Genomic DNA, 20,800 nt, shown 5'->3' with positions numbered 1-20,800 from the left:
CTTTCCTTGGGCAACTTTAGTATTGCCTTTTCTTGGGCATACTGACTTTAGTATGAAGTGGAAGATCTCCACATTGAATACCATGTGGTAAATGCTGACACTCTTGAGTGGTTGAAGTGAGGGTTTTGTGTGGACATGTGTTTTATATTTGTTGTTCTTGGACAATTTATGCAAATTACATTTAAAATTGCATCATTCAGGAAATAGTTTTACTCGTGATTCTAATTTAAGGTATATTCTCATGTGAATAATAAAATGTACGGTACATTTGCAATCATTTTGTTTGATTGCAGGTAGCATTATTACCAGCATGTTTTATGTAAAAGTATACATTAAAAATTTTTTCATGGCAAAATGTTTTTTTGAAAAAATGTAAGAAAATTTAGAATTGTTTGTCTTTTAGTAACTATTGATAAGCTCAAACCAATATTCTTGTTTTTTGTTGTTTTTGTTGTTGTTGTTTTTGAGACAGGGTCTCTCTATGTAGTCCTGTCTGTCTTGGACTGTAAGACCTCATGTACAGCCTGGGCTAACAGTGAGACCTGTGTGCTAGAGTAGGTAATGTACAGTACATTAGTTAAAATCACTATGTGTGCTCACATGGCCACATCTGCTAAGATTTGGCTAATCCTGTAGAACCTAACACTGACACATAACCACAGTGAGAGCAGCTCTGTAGACCAGGCTGACCTCGAACTCAGAGATCTGCCTGCCTCTGCTTTCTAGCACTGGGATTAAAGGCATGTGTTACCATGCCTGACTGTTTTTTCTTACGTTGACCCAGCACGTAAGAAGCTAAACAGAAGTGTTGTAAGGTCAAGCCCAACTGGGTCTGCAGGGAGAAGGATGAAGAAGGAAGGTGGAGAGCAAACAGACAGTGGACAGATGCTCAGACACTAGTCATGCGGCAGTTCTCCTCTGAGTAATGAGACTGCAGGCATACCACTGCTCCCACTGTGGTTATGTGTCAGTGTTAGGCTCTACAGGATTAGCCAAATCTTAGCAGATGCGGCCATGTGAGCACACACAGTGATTTTAACTAATGTACTGTACATTACCTACTGTAGCACACAGGTCTCACTGTTAGCCCAGGTTGTACACGAAGTCTCACTGTTAGCCCAGGCTGTACACCAGGTCTCACTGTTAGCCCAGGCTGTACACGAGGTCTCACTGTTAGCCCAGGCTGTACACGAGGTCTCACAGTGTAACCTAGACCAGCTTTGAGCTCTCCACAAGGTGCTGAGATGACAGGAGTTCACCACCACATCCCTGCAGTTCCATTTTTGTGAACATGCTCTTTGAAAAGGCACAGCTAAACTTGACTGATATAAGTCAGATCGCCAGTTACAGAGGAAAACTTAGAGGTGGGGAAAGGGAAGAAGAGAAAAGCAAAGGACCTAAATGGTTCTGTTTGTTTCTTAGTGTTAGTTTACCATTGAGCTTTTTGTATTTCTAATTCAAAACCTATACCCCGTTTTATTGTTTTATCTCTTTGTATTTGCTCAAGCTAGCCTCAGACTCAGGGCCTCCTTGCCCAGTCTCCCCTGTATTGGGATTAAAGGTGTGGACTAACACACTGGTTTGGATTTTGTGTCTTTAAAATAGATCCTTAAAATCCAGTGAACTATTCATGTATAACAATAAAATATCAGTTTCCTAGGCATGTACCAGCTGGTTGAGAAGCTAAGTGGATATGTTCCAGAAACACTACAAAGTTTTAAAAGTTACTTTTATTTTTCTGTTGTTGAGTTTACTTGAGTGTTTGTATATTGCCAGCTCAGTGTATATGTGAAGGTTAGACGATAATTTGCAGAATCATTTTTTTCCTTCTACCATGTGGGCTTCCGGGGATTGAATTCAGGTCATCAGGCTTGGCCAAAGGCGCCTTTGCCTGTTGCACCATCTTACCATCTTGAAAATGTTTTTAAATCACTTTGTGGACCAAAGGAAAAGACCAGTATTTGATAGCATAGCTTTATGGGTAGTTGATAATAATGCTTAGAAATTTTGCATATTTCCTAACCTTAAAATGTGTTTCTTTTTACCCCGTACACCATTTTAATAAACACTGGACTAAAAGTTTGTGTTTTTTATTCCCAGGGTCGCTGGTCATCCTCTGGCCCAGAATGAACGTTGTCTTCACATGTTTTTACAGGATGAAATAATAGATAAAAGCTATACTCCATCTAAAATAAGACATGCCTGAGTTTGGAAAGAAGAGGCAAAACGAGACCATTAATGATTGCTCCACACCAATGAAGAAGCTGTAACTAACTTAGCATGCTGCACAGGCGCTGGTCTAACCCGCCCTGGGTGTTCTAACACTCACAGACTCCCTTTCATTTTGTTTTGTTTTGGCAGTTGACAAGAAGTTCATTTGCTTTAGTGAAAACTCCCTCGTTGAGCCTCTCTCTACCTAACTCTCCCTGTTTTGTCCGTATACACACTGTAGCCTCACAGCCCCATAGACCTGCACTGTCCTGACTAAAGTTGCTGACTTGGTCTTATTTGCAGATTCTGTGTCCTGTTTGCTTCTTGAATCTGATTGGCTAGAATCTTTCTCCTCCCCCTTAATGTGTGATGTCACCACTTGGTCCTAATATATGTGCAGGAGCACGACACCGCTTGTCTCCAGTGCCACACATATGAGGTGTACTTTGTGTTCTGAGTGCGTCTTTCTTCTGGCCTGTATCCCCTTCACATGGAAGATTAATGAGGGAAATCTTTATATTCTGTATAAAAGCAAAATCAAATTTATATACTAAAATCATTTGTCTAAAATTTTAAGTTGTTTTCAAATAAAAGTTGAAATGCATTTCTGGTGTGCACTGATTGCCTGGCCTCCAGAGCCTGTCCTTTCTTCCATGGCTTTGTGCTTTCCTCCCTCACTAAGAGGGATTATATACTAATTATATACTTCTTGTTCCGTAACTCCATTCCTCTTTAAATGGTGGTGATATCAAATGCGCCACCACCTCATGAATGGGGTATTTTCTTAAACAACAGCTAAGAGACGCGCAGAGACAGCATTCCTCGAGGCTTACCGCTGTTGGGAGGACTGTTTGAGAAATGCTCCGAAGTCTCGAGGCCTTCAGAAGGCCTTTTAAGTCTCGCTTCCCGGAGGTTTCTCAGCGCTTGTTCCTCGGGCGTCTGGATGGCATGCTGCGACTTAGCAGACTGCAAATGTGGTAAAGAAGTCACAGCTGCAGCAGAAGGTCTCTTGTTGCTCAAAACAGAATTTCACAATTTCATAAAAGCAGTTATTTGAACCACTGTGACAAGGTGTTATGAAGCAGCCAGACATGGTGGTGGACACCTAGAATCCGGGCATTCAGGAAGCAGAAGCAAGAGGATTATATTGAGTTCCAGAGTTAGTCTGGCTACATAGCAAAACTCTCTTTCAATAACAGAAGAAAAGTATGTACCTTGGGGGTCGAGAGATGGCTCTGTGGTTAAGAACTTGCTACTCTTCCAAAGGACCCTGATCCAGTTCCCAGCACACGAATCTAGCAGCTCACAGCTGCCTGGAACTCCAGCTCTGGGGGATCCAACACCCTCTTCTGACCTCCAAGGACAGCTCACTCACGCATAGACCCTCAGAGACACATGATTTAAAATAAAAATAAGTTATCCTTTAAAAAGATAAATAAGGTGACTGGGAAGATGGCCCAGTGGGTAAGGGCTAGAATTCCAACCCCAAACCCATGTGGGCATGTTGCCGCCTGTAATCCCAGCACACAGGAAGTGAAATGCCCCATATATGTGTACTTATACATACATACACTATATATATAGTATATATATATACATTATATATATGTATATATATATACATATACATATATATAATGGAGTAATGGAGAGTAGTCAAAGAGGACCCTAGCTTTGACTTTGGGTCTCCCTATTTCTATACACACATGATCATTGCACCCATGCACAGATTCTAGCATACATGAATACCACAAAGTTATAAAAATAACATGCCCAATTGATTACCATAAGCCAAGTATTAATGTCAAGGCTGTCAGTGTTTGCTAGACAAAATAGAAGTAAGGGGCTAATATAATGGCTTGTTGGGGAATGTGCTTATTGTCAAGGTTGGGACCAGCATGGTATAGGAGGAGAGAGCCCACTGCTACCTGCTGGCCTCTGACCACATGTTCACAGTGGTAGGTTCACGCTTAAGCACACAGGCAAAATTTGAGGTTAAATTGAGAATGGGGCCAGGCATGGTGGTACATGTTTAATCCCAGCACTCAGCAGAGGCCAGCCTAGCCAGGGTGATACCCAGGAAACAACTAGGGGTGTGTTTTGCCTTCTCTCCCCTCAGTGGGGGCATTGTGCGCTGTCACAGCTGAGAAGTGCAGTCCTCATAGGTCATCGGTACAGCAAGCCTGTGACGCACGGGACAGTCTTCCCCACCAGGAAGAAGGCATGGCTGTCCCCACTCACTGGAATTCTCGGTTGTGAGCCTCGAAAAGGGGGTAATGTGTTTTAGGGCGGGAGTCCTGCCTGCTTGTTTTTAGTCTCTCATCTTTTCCTCAGAATGAGCATGCTCTTGAGAAGTCAGAGGGTTTGTTCGTTTTGCTCAAGGCCTTTTCTTTAAGACTCTGTGTGTGTGTGTGCGCACACACATGTGTGTCTGCATGTAAGTGCAGTGCCTGCAGAGGAAGTGTGTATGCGTGTGTCTGTAAGTGCAGTGTCTATGGAGAATGTTTGTCAGCTGCCTTAGGCTGGAGTTACAATTCCCTGACATGGGTCCTGGGAACCAAACTCAACTCCTTTGGAAGGACAGTCCATTCTCTTAACTGCTAAACCATCTCTCCAGCTCCTAGAAAAATCAGGTTTTAAATTGGGCACGAAGATGCCTGTTCCAAGTAATAACCTTTTTGCCTAATGTACAAGAAACTTTTCAACGTTGTCTCCTGGCTAAGACTGTAGTTGGTAGTAAAACTACACCTTGAACCTTCGGCAGTAAAATGCAGGAGCTGTTCATTCTAACTACACGGAGAAGAGTCCCGAAGGCCCAAGACTCCCTAACAGAATACACTTTGTATATGGGTTCCAAAGTCTTGGATGGGTACCTGAGACACTTCAGGCCCTGCCCACCCAGTTATCCCTTGTGCTCACTTCTGCCTGCTGCAGTCAGCATCAGCAAGGCCTTTAATAACTTGTCCCCTATTGGGGACGGTGGTTTCAAATGTCCCGATGGGTTTATGTCTTGAGTATTTGTTCCCCAACTGTTGATGTTAGTGGGTTTTATGTTTTGGTTGGGTGGGAGGTCAGGGGAGATATCGGCAAGTGCGTTCCTAGCTGCTGGAATTGGATCAGTAGGGGCTTGCTCTTGAAGGTTATTGGGCCGGTCCCTAGTTGAGGAGCTCTCTGCTTCCCAGGGTGGCTCGTGAGTGGCCAGTGCCATCGTGAGGTCTCTGCTACCAGAACACTACTGCCTTCCCCAACTCAACAGACCGATGACCCCTGCAGCCACAAGTCAAACCCTTTTAGCCCTTAATGAAGTTGTTTCTCTGAAGAACTTTGGTCCTGGGGACACAAAACTATTAACAGGATTTACTGGAAATCTGTGGACCAGCAGCTTCTGGGATATGGAGGAACTTCCTTGTAGCTGACCTGATTCTGGGCTTAGAGATGTTGCTCACTTGGTGGAGTCCTGGTCTAGCACTCGGGAAGCCTTGAACTGCATCCTAGTAACTGGACTCAGCCTTTTGCTGCGGGCATCTGGAGTAGCAAGTACTGGCATTTGGTTTCTTGCTTGGGTGTTTTGCCACTAGGACCCTGTTGTTGTGACCTAGGGCATTTTGCCGTGCTCCCTCTGTAGGAGCAAAAGCAAAAAGACCAGGGAAAGAGACCCGAGGCCCCTGAGCCAGTACAGATAAAATGCATTGGTGTTTTGGAAGGACAGATAGTACAGTGTGCTGTGGCCTGAAGATTACATACTCGGTGCTTGCTGATGCTGATTAGTACAACACCCAAGTGTTCCTCTGGGGAAGGCATCGGAAACTGTTTTAGATAGAGTGTGGGCCCCAGTGCTTCCAGTGTGCTCTCTATGAGTACAGAATCCTGTGTACAGATGAGGACAGGCTCCCAAATTTCCTTGACTGGGCTCAGGATGGGTGACTGACTGAAGATCCTACGTCAAAGGGCCCCCACAAGGTGACCTGTTCTGTGGACGAGGACCGTGGCTTTCCATGCAGTTGGCAGCACGGAAGACTGGGTTTCCAGAGGCCATCAGTCCGAGCTGAGCGTGAATGAAGAGGACATGGATGCATGGGTTTGGGTTTAAGTTTGGCTTCAAGTAAACAGTACTCAGTGAGACTGAGTGGAAGGCCTTTTGAAACTTCCCAGGAAATCCTCAAATAGGTTGGCCTGAGAGGAGAGACCCCATGATGTTGGCAGTATTTGAACCATACTTGGCCAACTTCATCTTTAAAATCAGGAAATTAGGAAGTGTTATCAGACCTTGAGAAATTATTTTGTTAATCTTGGTGAAGCTTCTCCTATTCTGATCTCAGAGAAAATACGGCCTTGTTCTGGAGCCCAGGAGCCCAGCAACCCCAGAAGGACAATTAGAACCTCCTTCACTGTCAGCGCGTGCTGTGGATGGCAATGGCCCTGTAAACTGTCCTTGAGTAATGACACTGAGACCAGCGAGGTGTGGGTAAGAGAGGGCAGTGAACTCAACCCTTTCCTCAAGGTCAGTTGACAGTCACCGTAGCCAGAGAGTATACAGCAAATGTAGGGACAAGAAAGGGACACAGGATCAAGTGGAGGGGCAGGGGTGACTGCTCAGAGGCAAGTGCTGCTGCTGGGGACCATGTAAGTTGGCACTCCTCCAAGCAGAAGAACCTGGAGACGCATGGGGGGACTTGCCTAGGCTTGATCTGTAACACACACCTCAAAACAAAAAGCTGGACCAAATCAACCCTTCCTTGAACCCCTCAGAATTAGGATTCCAGAGCAAATTATCTCCCCAGGGTCTCTCAGGATCGTTCATCTAAGAGCTAACTGCAGTCAGATTGCTGGGAGGGGTCACGGGAGCTAGAACCTGGTTAAGAACCGAATCAGATGACTCCCTTCATACGGTAGGGAGCTTGCTGCCAAGTCTGACTGTGAGTTCAAGCCCTAGGACTCAACATGGTAGAAGGGGAGAACTGACTTCCCCAAAATTGTCTGCTGATCTTCACATGTGTGCACCACAGCATACGTGCAGTCATATGCAAATAAATAGTGTGCAAATAAAATGTGTGTGTGTGTGTGTGTGTGTGTGTGTGTGTGTGTGTGTGTGTGTTTAGAAGAGAATGCAGATGGTTTGCTAGGGGCTGAGTGAAAAGAAAAGTCTCTGCACCCCAATAAGCCTCTCCGCCGACATAACAATCCAAATCAAATCACATCAAACTAAAAGACACAGATTTAATGGATAAAGCGCTCCAGGATGATTTTCCAGTCCCTCCTCCCCTTCTTGTTCCCCAGCCCCCCCCCCCCCCAGAGGCCAGAAAAGAGAGATGCAAAACCACGTGTCTGTTTTCGGGGGGGGGGCAGTTTAAATGCCCTGTGGAAGTGGGGCATCTTTTGGCAGGCTTTCTGAGATGTGGCAGAGTTTGGAGAGAGATGGGGGAGGGGTCTTGGGATGGAGCTTCCACCAGAACATTCCAGACCCTTTGGGTATATGTATGCCAGGGGCTGGGATGGAACTTCCAGCAAAACCCTTGATTATGGACTGACATGAGACGAAAGAAGCCCCTGGAAGTCACACTTGTGAGGAGTTGCTTAGGGGTCTGGAGATGCACCTTCAGGAACCCACCAGATACAGCGAAGATGTAGAGCAAAATAGAACAGGGGGCAATCACGAAGTAACAGCCAGAACCCTTCAAAGTGAGACTTCAGAGCCTTATACCAAGTAGGAGCAGGCTCTCTTTCCTCTCCAGCTTCCCCATGTCACTGGGGCTGGAACTAAATAGGAACCGCTGCGGCCAGGGAAGGGAGTTAAGGGCCACCAAACTAAAACCTGCATCACCTTGGAGATACATCTGTGTATGACAGAGACCCAGTACATGCTAAGATCTGATCTGAATGAACATTGTAGTGTCCCTTCCCCACACTTTGCACACACCAGTGGGCTCTGGTACAAGCGCAGTAGTAACAACAGCCCTTCTTTGAGGAGTAATAGGAAAACCTAAAATAGAGGGGCAGAAACAGACACCAGGTGAAGCCCCCAGCAGGTAAAACAACAACAAAAAACCCTACTAAACAAATAAATACTACCACAAACAGTAAACAGCACAACTCTGGCCAGATTGCCGTTCAGTCTTCCTCTTAAGGTTTGTCTTAGGTGTATATTACCCGGTGCAGCATGTCTGGCAAAAGGACCAAACTGGGCCTGAATGGAAGAAAAGTCTTGAAGAGATAAACCAGTCAAAACCAGAGAGGTGCATCACAGGTGTTTCGGGATCTCAGCTAGAAGTCGCTGATTAGCGAGTTAACCGTTCTCGTGGAAAAGGCGGACAACACGCTAGCGTGGGTGGGTAATACAGAGAGCGAAACTTAGACTCCTCACTTTGCCAAGAGAAGAACCGGGAGAAATTTTACTTCGGCCAAGGTCACATGGCCAGTAGAAAGGGAAACCCTAGTCTTGGTGACTCTCAAGCCTGCACGTGTGCCATGCAGCAGACGCTGCATGTGCTGCATGTGCTGCAGGTGCAGGTGCCTCCAGGCAGTTTGGTTGGGATGCATGGGATGCAGGCAGATACTTTTAACAACTTCTAACTGCCTTAAAGACAGACCCGCCATTTGGGGACAGTATTCTAGAGAGCGGTTTTGCACTGACAGTCTGAAGCAAGGGGAGTGCTCTCAGGATCGGTCTGAGGTGTTGTAGACTGGCCTGGTCATTTCTGCTTGGCAGAAGGAAACACTGGCCTCATCATTACTTAGCTTTCTTGGTACATTTCCTTTCCTTTAGAGCCAGATTATACTTTAATCCAGTTGTTTTCATGTTCGGTAAATCCAGACCACGTTTAACCGGTTTATTCAGTGCAGTGTCTCTGAGGTGAAGAGAGTTTTGTCCTTTCAACTGACTGGGATTTGCTGCCTTCTCTCTGCAAGGGGATTTTCTTGGGCGTAATCTGAACACTTTGACCTGTGGTGTTTTTCCCCTAAGCACAGATCTGTGAGGCTTGACCCTTTGTGCGCTGTGGATCCAAGACAATGGTCTCTGCGGCTCTGAAGGACGGTGGCCATTGATGTCAGGAATGTTAAGCCTGTAACTGCTTCTTCTTTGGGACCCTGTTGCTCTTTGCCACCTCAGCCAACTTCTGGTTTGCACCTGCTGCCTCCTTAGGGACAGACCTGCCACTTGGGACTGTACTAGAAAGGTTTTGCTTGAGAGCATTTTGAGAATTGACAGTGTGACTTCACCTGCTCATGAACAGTGAACACAGTCTCAGGACTGGTTTGATTTGGTGAGCTGGCCGCTCCTTACAGATGTTGCGGGAGATGAATTGTTGTACCTCCCTGGGGGACAAGTTGCGGTAACTGTAAAGTGATATTCATGGTGCACACTCGTCGATTGTTAGTTGAATATCCCTGTAGCATGTCAGAAGCTGGCAACACTGGCTCCTGGTGCCCAAAGACTGAGATGAGAGAAGAATATTTCATCTTTGTTTGTTTTATTTTTCTTTACTTTTTTGCCAGGGTCTCACTATAGTCGTGGCTGTCCTAGAACTAGCTGTGTAGACCAGGCTGGTCTCAAACTCACAAAGGATAGGTCTGGCTGGCTCTTCCTCCTGAGTGCTGGGACTAAACGTATGTGCCACAGTGCCCAATAACATTTCACCTTTTAAGAAAGCAGCCAGATGCCTTTAGTTCCACCACTTGAGAGGCAGAGGCAGGTGGGTCTCTATGAGCCTGGTCTACAGAGCTAGTTCTAGGACTGCCAAGGCTACACAAAGAAACCCTGTATCGAAAGAAAGAAGAAAGGAAGGGAAGAAAGCAAACAAGCAGCAGGACATTTTTTTTCTGGGATGACAGGGACTTGGGAGACATTGAGAAGACATTACAGAGAATTCTAAAGGCCTCCTGGCCCAGTTTCCCTCCCTGCTAATGGGTGACCATAGCACATTTGTTAAAAGTAGCAAACCTGTACTGGTATGTCACTAGCTACCTCCAAACTTTGCCTTTTGCTAGTTTTTCTAACATTCTTCCTTCGTCCCAGTCCACTACCGGTCCCGTATTACTTTAGTGTGGTGGCTTCTTAGCCATCTGCGGAGCCTCTGCAGCTGTGGACCATGAATATAAACTATTCAAAACTAAGTAAAAATTTAAAGAGAAAGCCTCGTTAGAGCCACAAGGAGTCTTAGAAACAACCCAGTTAGTCCTCTCTTTCCCATGTGGAGAGGAATTCTCAGAGTACCACCCCACCAGTCCCCAGAACTTGGGCTAGAAACGGAGAGGGCTAAGAGGCGGGCCAGGTGGTGGACCTGCACACATACACACACACACACACACACACACACACACTCATGCACGCACGCACGCCTGAGTTCAGACCCAGCTGTCCCCAGTATTGTTTCCGTCTGGTTTCTTATACTCAACCTACGTTTGCTTCATATAACATAGTATTTTTTATCAGTTATTGAAATAAATTTTATTTTTATTTTGTACATCCCATTGAACCTTTAGCTAGCTCCTTAAATGTAGTGTTAGCATAAATGTAAACAATATTTTGGAGCATATAGTTTAAAATTTTTTTAATATTTATTTGTATATAATATTCTGTCTGTGTGTATGCCTGAAGGCCAGAAGAGGGCACCAGATCTCATTACAGATGGTTGTGAGCCACCATGTGGTTGCTGGGAATTGAACTCAGGACCTTTGGAAGAGCAGGCAATGCTCTTAACCACTGTTAACCATCTCTCCAGCCTCAAATTTTTTTTTTATTTTATATACCAACCACCGTTTCCCCTCCCTCTTTAACTCCTTTTCCCTTCCCCCACCTCCTTTCTACCCTGTTCCTCATCCACTCCTCAGAGAGGTTAAGGACTCTCATAAGCCTGGCGTATCAGGTTGAGGCAGGACCAAGCCTCTCCCCACTGGGTCAAGGCTGAGCAAGGCATCCTACCATATAGGGAATGGGCTTCAAAAAGCCTGCTCATACACCAGGGATAGATTCTGGTCCCAATGGTAGGGGCCCCCAAAACAGACCAGGTTACACAATCCACTCACATGCAGAGGGCCCTACTTTGATCCCATGCAGGCTCCCCTGCTGTCAATCCAGTGTCCGTGAGTTCCCATGGGTCAGCTGTCTTTGTGGATTTCCCAGCCTTGATCTTGATCCCCCCCCCCCACACCTTTCTCATGTAGTCCCTCCTCCCTCTCTTCAACTGGACTTCCGCAGCTTGGCCCAGTGGCTTGGCTGTGGATCTGCCTCCATCAGTTACTGGACGAAGGTTCTATGAGGACAATTAGGATAGTCATCATAGAATTACAGGAGGCGGCCAGGTCAGGCCCCCTCTCCACTATTGCTAGAAGTCTTAGCTGGGGTCATCCTTGTGGATTCCTGGGAGTTTCCCTAGCACCAGGTTTCTCCCTAAATCCAGAATGGCTCCCTCTCTGTTTCTCCCTGTTAAGATATGGTGCCAGTGGACCCTGGCAGTCCCACTGCGGGTGGGGACACGCAGGTGACAGAGTATGCCATGCAGAGAGAGTTTGAGTGTAGAGCTTATTGAGATGTAGGAAAGGACAAGGGAGAAGAATTCGGAATACTAAAGCAACAGTCTGGCTTTATTAGGTGGCGTAGGCCAGTTTTTTGAAATAGTGCCACACTATGTAGCCCAGGCTAACTTTAAACTTGTTATCTCCCTGCCTCAGTTTCCTGAGTGCTGGAGTTACAGGCATGTGTCACACTCCTTAAGCCAACCTCCACTCCTCCTCCTTCCCTGTGTGTGGGGTGGGGGCGCTGGGGATCTATGGTGATTTGAATGAAAACAGCCCCCATAGAGCCGTGTGTTTTAATACTTGGTTGCTGTGCTGGCTCATTTCATGTCAACTCAATGCAGGCTGGAGTCGTTTGAGAGGCGGGAACCTCAACTGAGAAAATGCACCCCTAAGACTGGGCTGTAGGCAAGCTGGTAGATTATCTTCTAACTAGTGATTGATGAGGAGGGCCCAGCCCAGTGGGTCGGGACACCCTAGGGTTGGTGGTCCTGCGTTCTATAAGAAAGCAGGCTGAGCAAGCCATGTAAGCAGCTCCCCTCCATGGCCTCTGCATCAGCTCCTGTCTCCGGATTCCCAATCAGGTTGAGTGCTTGCTTTGGCTTCCTTCAGTGGACCATGACTTGGGATATGAAAGCCAAAGGAACCCTTTGTTCTCCCAGTTGCTTTTGTCACAATAGAAAAGTAACTAATGCAGGACCCAGCCCAGTAATTCACGCTGAGCATGCATTGGGCCATTGAATCAGTCCTCTGGTTCCTAACCATTTTTTTTTTAATTTGATGTACATTGGTGTTTTGTCTGTGTGTCTGTCTGTGTAAGGGTGTCAAATCCCCTGGAACTGGAGTTACAGACAGTTGTGAGCTGTCATGTGGGTGCTGGGAATTGAACCCTGGTCCTCTGGAAAAACAGACAGTGCTCCTAGTCGCTGAGCCATCTCTCCAGCCCCTCCTAACCAGTTTTTAATGTCAGAATCAAACCTCCCCCTCCCTTTCTCTTTCTCTCTTTCTTTCCTTCTTTTTCTTTTTCTTTTCTTTGTGTTTTTGAGGCAGGGTTTCTCTGTAGCTTTGAAGCCTGTTTTGGAACTAGCTCTTGTAGACCAGGCTGGCCTCAAACTCACAGAGATCTGCCTGCCTCTGCCTCCCAAGTGCTGGGATTAAAGGTGTGCACCACCACCACTTCTGTTTCTTATAACAAACCCTATGTTTATGTGGGGCAGATGGATAGATGCATAGGCCAGACAAAGACAAGAACGGTCTAGCCAAGTCATTTCCAATGCAACACTTAAACTCCTTAGGATAGAATGTTTATTAAAACATTTAGCATATGTTCCTTGCTTAATATTGTTTATGCTGGTTGTAATACTAAATGTATACTTGATATCTGTTCCTAACGTATATAGTTTTGTTTTGGGTTTAAAACTCTCTTATTTAGACAAAGGGGGGAGGTGATGGGGAACCTCCTTCAGCCAATAACTTTTACAAAGCTGGACCAGATTAGGACATGACCTTTTGGGTACCAAGAGAGAACGGCCTGCCCGACCAGGGCTCCCTCATTCACTATCTCTCTCTGGTTCCCATGCTACATCTCGTTCCTCTTCCATGAGTTTGTCCCTTATAATAAAGAATTATAATTGGAATCTTTTGGAGTTAACTTGGGATTCTTTGACTCGCATCCTCACCCCTCTTCAGAAGCAGTTATCCACACACGTATGTGTGTATCCAAACTCGCTGAGCCCATATACGATTTCTTGTATATCCGTATGTTTAGGGCTAACCACTTGAGTGGGGTTATCTATGAGGACTCCATCCCTGGAGAAGATTCTTCCTCTCTCAGCATCCAATGATGGCCTATAGCACTGCATCCTGAGGTGGGGCCGTGTGAGATTTCCCCCATCAACATGGGGGTACCAGCTGGGGTTGTCCTGTACAGGTCGTGTAGAGATCTCATGGGTGCAGATCCCCTATCAGATAGAAGAGGTTATCTTACAACGGACTTCCTGTTTCTCTGGTTCTTAATCTTTCTGGCCCCACTTCCCAGACATGTCCTGAGCCTGAGGTGTAGGGGTTGATATATCAGGGCTTTCCACAGTTAAGTTGTAGCTTTCTGTAACGGTCCCCGTCTGCTGCAAAGACAAAACAACAAAAAGCAAAACCCCTTCTTTGATGAGGGTTGAGAGCTAACTATCGGGCTGAGACGGAGCGCATCTGAGATGTATGACAGGGGCCAGGCCTGGAGGCTGCAGGTGGCGCAGGCTGACAAGGTTTGGGGGACTCGGCAGACTTGGCCAGCACCAAAAATATGCACTTTTTAAAGGAGCATTAATTCCAATGAATGTCTAGGTGACAAAATGTCAGAACTGACGTACAATTCCTCCTCTCTAGTTCATAACGAAAGAGAAAGTTAGGGTGATCTGCCCCCGAATTCAAATTGGCTAGCCCCTGTCTTCTGAGCTTGTTGACACTGCCTGCCTTCTTCTGAGGAAAGAGGTGCCAAGAAAGGGCCAGTTCTGTGCCCCCCCCAACCTCAGGCTCTCTCAGGATGTTTCCTTTGTCACACCCCCCAGTACCCACAAAGTGGGAAGGTGTCTCTGAAAGATGCCCATGTGTGTGATAATAATGTGCTACATTATTTGTTGGTGGGGGTGAGCGTGCCCTGTGCACTCACAAAGGTAAGAGAACAGCCCAGGGAGGAAGGTTCCCTTCCACCAGACAAGCCCAGGGACTCTCGTCAGCAGGCGCTTTCCACTGAGCCATCTTGCTGGCCCCAAAGGTTGCACTACCCTCCACTACTAAGAGAGGGTAGGCAAGTTACCAGTGCTGCTCAAATGTGCACTGGAGAATACTTCCCAAACTAAAAGCCCAAAGCTCTAGCGAGAAACCCTGTGACTTCTCAAAGACAGGCTTTCAGGTGTGACAGTCCGTCACCCAACTGTCCCGTGCCTTGAAGCTGCAATAATGAGCAATTAAGGAAGAGTGAACACTAAAAGTAGATGAAAATTAGACAATGTGAGGGATGTGGTGTTGATTGGGAAACAGGTTCATTTTCTATCTTTAGAAACCAGCTGAGATATATATATATATATATATATATATATATATATATATATATATGCTTAAAGTCTGAAGATGATGTTCACCATTGTTTATAAACTTCCCCTTGGCTTGTGCTGGAAAGGCTTGAATTGTGGGGTAGACAACCAGGGATAGCCAGCTGGTCACTGCCTTACTTCTTTTGAGGTTCTAGGTGGGGCAGATGGCCACTCTGCTTTACTGACCAGGCAGGGCTGGAGTCAGAGCCAGGCTCCGAGTGGTCACACTGTCTGCTCATGGTGTGTCTGGATTCCGAACCCAGTCTCATTCCTGTTTCCTTACTTACAGATGCGCCAATTCCAGACTTGGGGGTGTCATGGCTTGTCTTTGACATGTCTCCCACAGCTTTGTGGTTGAAAGCATGGTCCTCCAGCTGGTGGCACTGTTTTGAGAGATGGTGGAAGTCATGGGCTGTCTACAGGAGCATCTTCTTGAAAGTCGTATTGGATCTGAGTCCCTTCCTTTCTCTGTGCTTCTGTCTGCCATGGGTGGGGGGGGAGTCTCTGCCATACCCTCCATTACCATGTCCTGCCTCACCATGGCCCCCATGGACCACAACTGTGAAGTGAAACCATGAGCCCAAAGTAAACCCTTCTCTCTTGAGTTGGCTATTCCTGACATTTTGTTAAGCAGCAAAAAGTCTTCACGCAGGGTTTAATGTAAGCAATGGGAAATGAAGCAGACATTTTCCCTGGCCCCTCGAGCCTCATGACTAAGGCAAGGCCATGATGATATGCCTTAGTTATGGTTTCTATTGCTGTGTTGAAACTGTGGCAAAAGAAATTTGGGGAGGAAAGCGTTTAATTGTCTTACATATCCTGCGTCACATGAAGGGAAGCCAAGGCAAGACCTCAAACAAGGCAGGAGCCCAGAGGCAGGAAGTGTTCTAGAGGCCTTGGAAGAGGGGTGCTTACTGGCTTATTCCTCCTGGCTTGTTCACCCTGCTTTCTTATAGAACCCAGGACCACCTGCCCAGGGGTGGCACCCCCAACATGGGGGGGATCCTCCCTCACTAATCACTAATTAAGAAAATGCTCTGTAGTATTGTCTACAGCCAGATCTTAGGGAGGCATTTTCTCAATTGGGGTTCCCTTCTCTCAAGATGACACTAGCCTGTGTCAAGCTGACATAAAACTAGCCAGATCAGGAGACCCTTATGGTGTGACTTGAGAGAGAAGGAACCCGACATTAAGAGCTCTTATGGATGTGGGGAAGGGGCTATGCTTCCAGGATCCATAATGTCTTAGGTTACTTTTATATTGCTGTGGTAAGACACCATGAAGGTAAGTTATAGAAGGAAGGTTTTGAGGATGCTGATGGCATTAGAGGCTTAGAGTCCATAGAAGAGTAGAGCTAACAGCTCCAACAGCAGCTGAGAGCTCACATCTCAAACAGCAAGCAGGAAACAGAGTACACTGGCAATGGCAGCGTCCTTTGAAACCCCAAGGTCTACCCCAGTGACACTTCTGATCCTTCCTAAACAGTTCCACCAATCGAGTACCAAGCAATCAAGCATATGAGCCTAGGGGACATTTTCATCATGCATAGTGAACCCAGTGTTGAGCCAAACCATTCTGCACCGACCCCTCCGCAGGCTGGACTCTTACTCCCCACCAGGCAGACCAGATGGAAGGACAGCCAATCTTGTCCAGCAGCCTATCACAGATTGCTGAGCTCCTGCAACCAGGCACCAGGAACAATGTTCTTGGCTCCTGCTGAGTAGGACCTGAACAATGTCACAGTCTCAGGTGACCCTACCTCCCAGGAGAACAAATGTACAGCAGACACCGACAAACAGCCAGTGTTGGGAGGAGTTCCAACATGGCGCACACATTCTGTGTGTCTTGCCTCTTGTTCTTTGAGGCAGGGTCTCCTGTAGCTAGCCCTGGCTAGCCTCTAACTAGGTATGTAGCCAAGGTTGGCTTTCAGTTCCTGACCCTCTCACTACCATTTCCCAAGTTGTGGGATTACAGGTCTGGTCCATAGTGTTTTCTTGGAGGTACGGCTGTGTGGCTGTGTGTGCCACATCTTGTGCGTGAGGTTAGAAGACAACTTTGGGAGTTGGTTCGTAGCTTCTACTGTGGGGATCCTGGGGATCACATTTATGCGATCAGGCTTCAGGCTTCAGGCAAGCGCCTTTACCCTCTGAGCTGTCTTACCAGCCATGACCCACCTCTTTAAAGAGTTGTTCTCTGCCCGGCCTTGGCACTGACTGGAAGCTCAGAAAGGAAAGAAATGTCTCTTGGTGTCATTGTGGCCCCAGAAGAAACTCAGACCAAGGGTCAAGCGATATTTGAGGGAAGCGTGGAAACAGGGGAAACTGTTGCTAAGTGCAGATCCCCAGAGCCCACTTTCCTCTTGAGACTCAGTCTCAGGAAGAAGGAACCAGGAGCCCAGAGTTTTGCCTTGTTTTTTAAGATTTTATCTTTATTTTGTGGGTATTGATGTTTTGCCTGCATGTGTGTCTATGTGCTACTTGTACACTGGGTGCCTGGGGAGGCCAGAAGAAAGTGCAGCTCCCCTAGAACTGAAGTTACAAATGGTTGTGAACTACCAGGTGGGGGCCGGGACTTGAACCCACGTCTTCTGAAGGAGCAGTCAGTGCTCATAACCTCTGAGCTGTCTTTTTATCCCGAGTCCATGATGTAAGCACCATCCAGAGTAGGCTTTGTTCGTGCTATTTCAAACGCTCCGCATTTATTTTATTAAGCATTTTTGTTAAGCCTAATTATCCCAAACAGCAAATGGCAAGGACATCCTGGCGCACACCACATAACAGAATTATTATGCAAACAGAGGAAGGAGTTCTGAAGGCCCATAAACTCCAAGTAGAAAATGTAAGTGCTAGGATAGTGAGGGCATCAGAATGCAAAGTGTGTTCACTGATTGCAGCTATGGTAACATATATAGGTGTGTGTGCAGCGACTAGGAAATCAAGCAGGAGCTGAAATCCTTAAGGAGATGGATTAGAGGTGCTTCCCCCTCCTCCAGGTTTTCCTATGGTGTTGTCTTTAAAAAAAAAAAAAGGAAAAAGATGTTTTGTGTTGTTATGATATTGTATTTGATTGCTGTCATTGTTTGGTTTTTGAGACAGGGTCCTCTGTAGCCCAGGCTGTCCTTGAACTTGCTGTGTAGTTGAGGATGACCTTGAACCCCTGATCTTCTTGCCTCTACTTCCCTATTATAGCATAATGTGTTTGAAATAGCTGCCCCCTTACGTCTGGCCTACATCCCACCTAGCATGTATGTATCAAATGTTCCATGAGGCACTGCATAGAGTAGAATTGGAACACCCAAGCCCTCCCAGGAAGAACGCAGCTCTTGTCGGGGGCTGGTCTGACCCACAGTTTACTACACTCAGAGACAGTATAGAGTTACCTGGGAAGGGGGAGGGGATACAACGTGCATTGCCATTGCTTTGAGCTCAGCTGTGGTGTCTGAGGTCCTGAGGCAGCAGGCAAGGATGTGCCAGTCCTTTGGATCTGACAGCCTCAGCCCCACTTTGAACAATGGACAATCCAGACTAACTGCTCCTCTCGAACTAGACTGAGTTCTCCATTTTGTATAAAGAATCTATTCATCTTCCTTATTTCGAGGTGCCAGAGAGACCTGCTATACTTCCGAGAGACTTAGGGGGGGGGAAGATCTGGCTTCCTCATTTTAACATTTACGGAAGAGAGAGTGCAGCTTATTAGCTCTGGGGGAGGGCCTGTGGGGGGGAAGCAAGCCTTGCGAGTCAGTTCAGGGGTGCAGCTCTATTCTGCTTACCAGCTCCCCCTTCCTCCAGCCTCCCCACAGACCATGAATGCTCTGCTCAGGATCCAAGGCTGGTGCCAATTACAAAAGGACTCTTAACTCCATTTTCGCAGCCCCTTGATTGATAGCACTGGTGAGTGAAATTATAAGCCTTAATGATCACGTTAATTTTGGGGGAAAGGGAATCGGTCAGAAGAGGTCCTCAATCACAAGCTCCGCAATCAGCTGGGTGAGCTCAATGACAGGCCGGAGCAGGAGAAGAGGGGAAGAATTAACTTCTTAAAAGGTCACCAGAGAGTAGGGGGAGAGCAAGCAGGCACAGGGGATCAGACTCACCAACAATCCTGGAGCTGGAAGATGCTCCTTCCCCATCCTTGCTGGGGCAGCTAGCCTTAGCTGCAGCAGGAGGCACTTGGTAGTTTGATGCTGTATCAGGCTGGGGTCTAGCTCAGTGGCTGGGCACCTAGCACAAAGCCCTGGGTTCAACACACACACACACACCACACACACACACACACACACACACACATACACATACACTGTATACACACACACAAACACCACACGTACCACACACACCCCAAACCACACTTATACACCACACACACACACACACACACACCCCACACACACACTACACATACACTGTACACACATACACAAATACCACATGCACACATACACCTCTTGCACCTGGGCCCTCTTTTCAGGGGTCTGATGTAATTGGCGTGGGCTGCAGCCAGAGTAGTGGGATGTTTAAAGTTCCCAGGTGATCGCATGAGCAGCTGAGATGAAGATGGACTTGTCTAAATGGAAGGATTTGGGAGACCAGCAGCCAAGGTTAAGCACATTTGGAAACGGGCTTAATCTGATTAGTCTTGCCACCAAGGAGAACTTCTCGTTCTGGGGGCCTCCTGGGCCCACCTGAAAAAAGTGACCCTACGCTATTAGACTAGAAGGAACGCTGTTAGACCCCGCTGAGCAGAACACTCCTTTCAGCTGGAGCCCAGAGGAGCAGTGAGGGCAGGTGATGTGCCCAACATCGCATGGACACAACTAGAAGCCCAGACTTGTGACCTTGGCCCATGCTCTTTCCCCAGGCTCACAGGCTCATGGCTGAGGAGACACCTAGGCTGACCATTGGCGACTATGTCTGTCTTCTGTCCTTCATGAAGAAGGAATCTGAGTCTTCCTGACCCTGGCTCAATGTGCTGCGACACAGAAACCAGAAGATATTAGTGACAGCGGTACCATGGACGGAATATGGCTACCCTGCTGGTCTAAAGAGCAAAGCTGGAATCTTGGTGTCCTCCTGACATTGACTCCACTGGGAGCTTCCAATTAGGGCATGGAAGCGCTTCAGCATGACACGGAGATGCCAGGACATGGGGCAGCACGCTGGTTTCTTGTCTGAGAGTGCGCCTGGTGCCACACTTCTGATGGGCCAGCTGGCTGTGTGCAGCTGAGTGCTGAGGGCTTTCCACAGCAGGGCCCGTGGAGGTTAGCAGCATTTGGAGAAAAAGCCAGCACATGTTCCAAAAACTTACAAGCAGCACTGCTAAAAATGCAGACCACGTGGGAAATAAGCCATTTGTCATTTGTGATAAGGGTACTGGAGTTAACTCAGTTTAAGGAGAGTTACTGCCCAGCCTGCTGTCCCCGCAGACTGCTCAATAATTCCATTCCCCTCCCTCACCCTCCCACCCTCCCTCCACTGTCCCTCTCCCCTACTACAGAGAGAGAGAGAGAGAGAGAGAGAGAGAGAGAGAGAGAGAGAGAGAGAGAGGAAGGGAGGGAGATTGTGATTTCAGAGGTGATTATTTTTTTAAATGTTTGTTTTAAACGAGCATCTGGCGTTCTCTGGGGGTTGTTTGTTGCAGTAGTGAAGACTGAACCTGGGGCCTTGCACACAGTAGGCGTGCATTTTACCACCAAGCGACGCTCCAGCCCCAAGTAGGTTGGCTTGTGTGGCAAGACCTTAGCAGTAGAAGATGTGAGCCGAACTGCATTTTCGTCTGTATTCACCTACTTTCTCCTGACCTTCACTGTGACGTGGACATTCCTCAGGCTCACGGAAGTGGCCTACCAATGCAACTCTGACCATGGGGGCTGGGCAGGACCCACTTAGCCAGAGCAATAGCATCATATTGGAGGCGTATTCATGATGGGAACATATGCATTTTCTGTATTTTTTCTAACAGCTTCTGAAGTGTTCATCAAGCCTTTGTCT

General features: G+C 47.1%; 1 protein-coding gene across 1 annotated transcript in view; it reads left to right on the top strand.

The window, feature by feature from the left end:
- Positions 1–2,815, top strand: part of Snx3 (sorting nexin 3) — a 34,913-nt gene extending 32,098 nt beyond the window's left edge. The window contains exon 4 of the mRNA XM_048425078.3: positions 2,101–2,815. Coding sequence (XP_048281035.1) covers positions 2,101–2,206 — 106 coding nt within the window. The 3' untranslated portion in view covers positions 2,207–2,815. The remainder of the gene's footprint in view (positions 1–2,100) is intronic.
- The last annotated feature ends 17,985 nt before the right edge of the window (positions 2,816–20,800 follow it).

Source organism: Myodes glareolus, chromosome 1 (assembly GCF_982192425.1).
Source record: "Myodes glareolus chromosome 1, mMyoGla1.1, whole genome shotgun sequence".
Taxonomy (NCBI): Eukaryota; Metazoa; Chordata; class Mammalia; order Rodentia; family Cricetidae; genus Myodes; species Myodes glareolus.
Note: the sequence above shows the minus strand (reverse complement) of the source record. Positions and strands in the feature narration are given on the sequence as shown.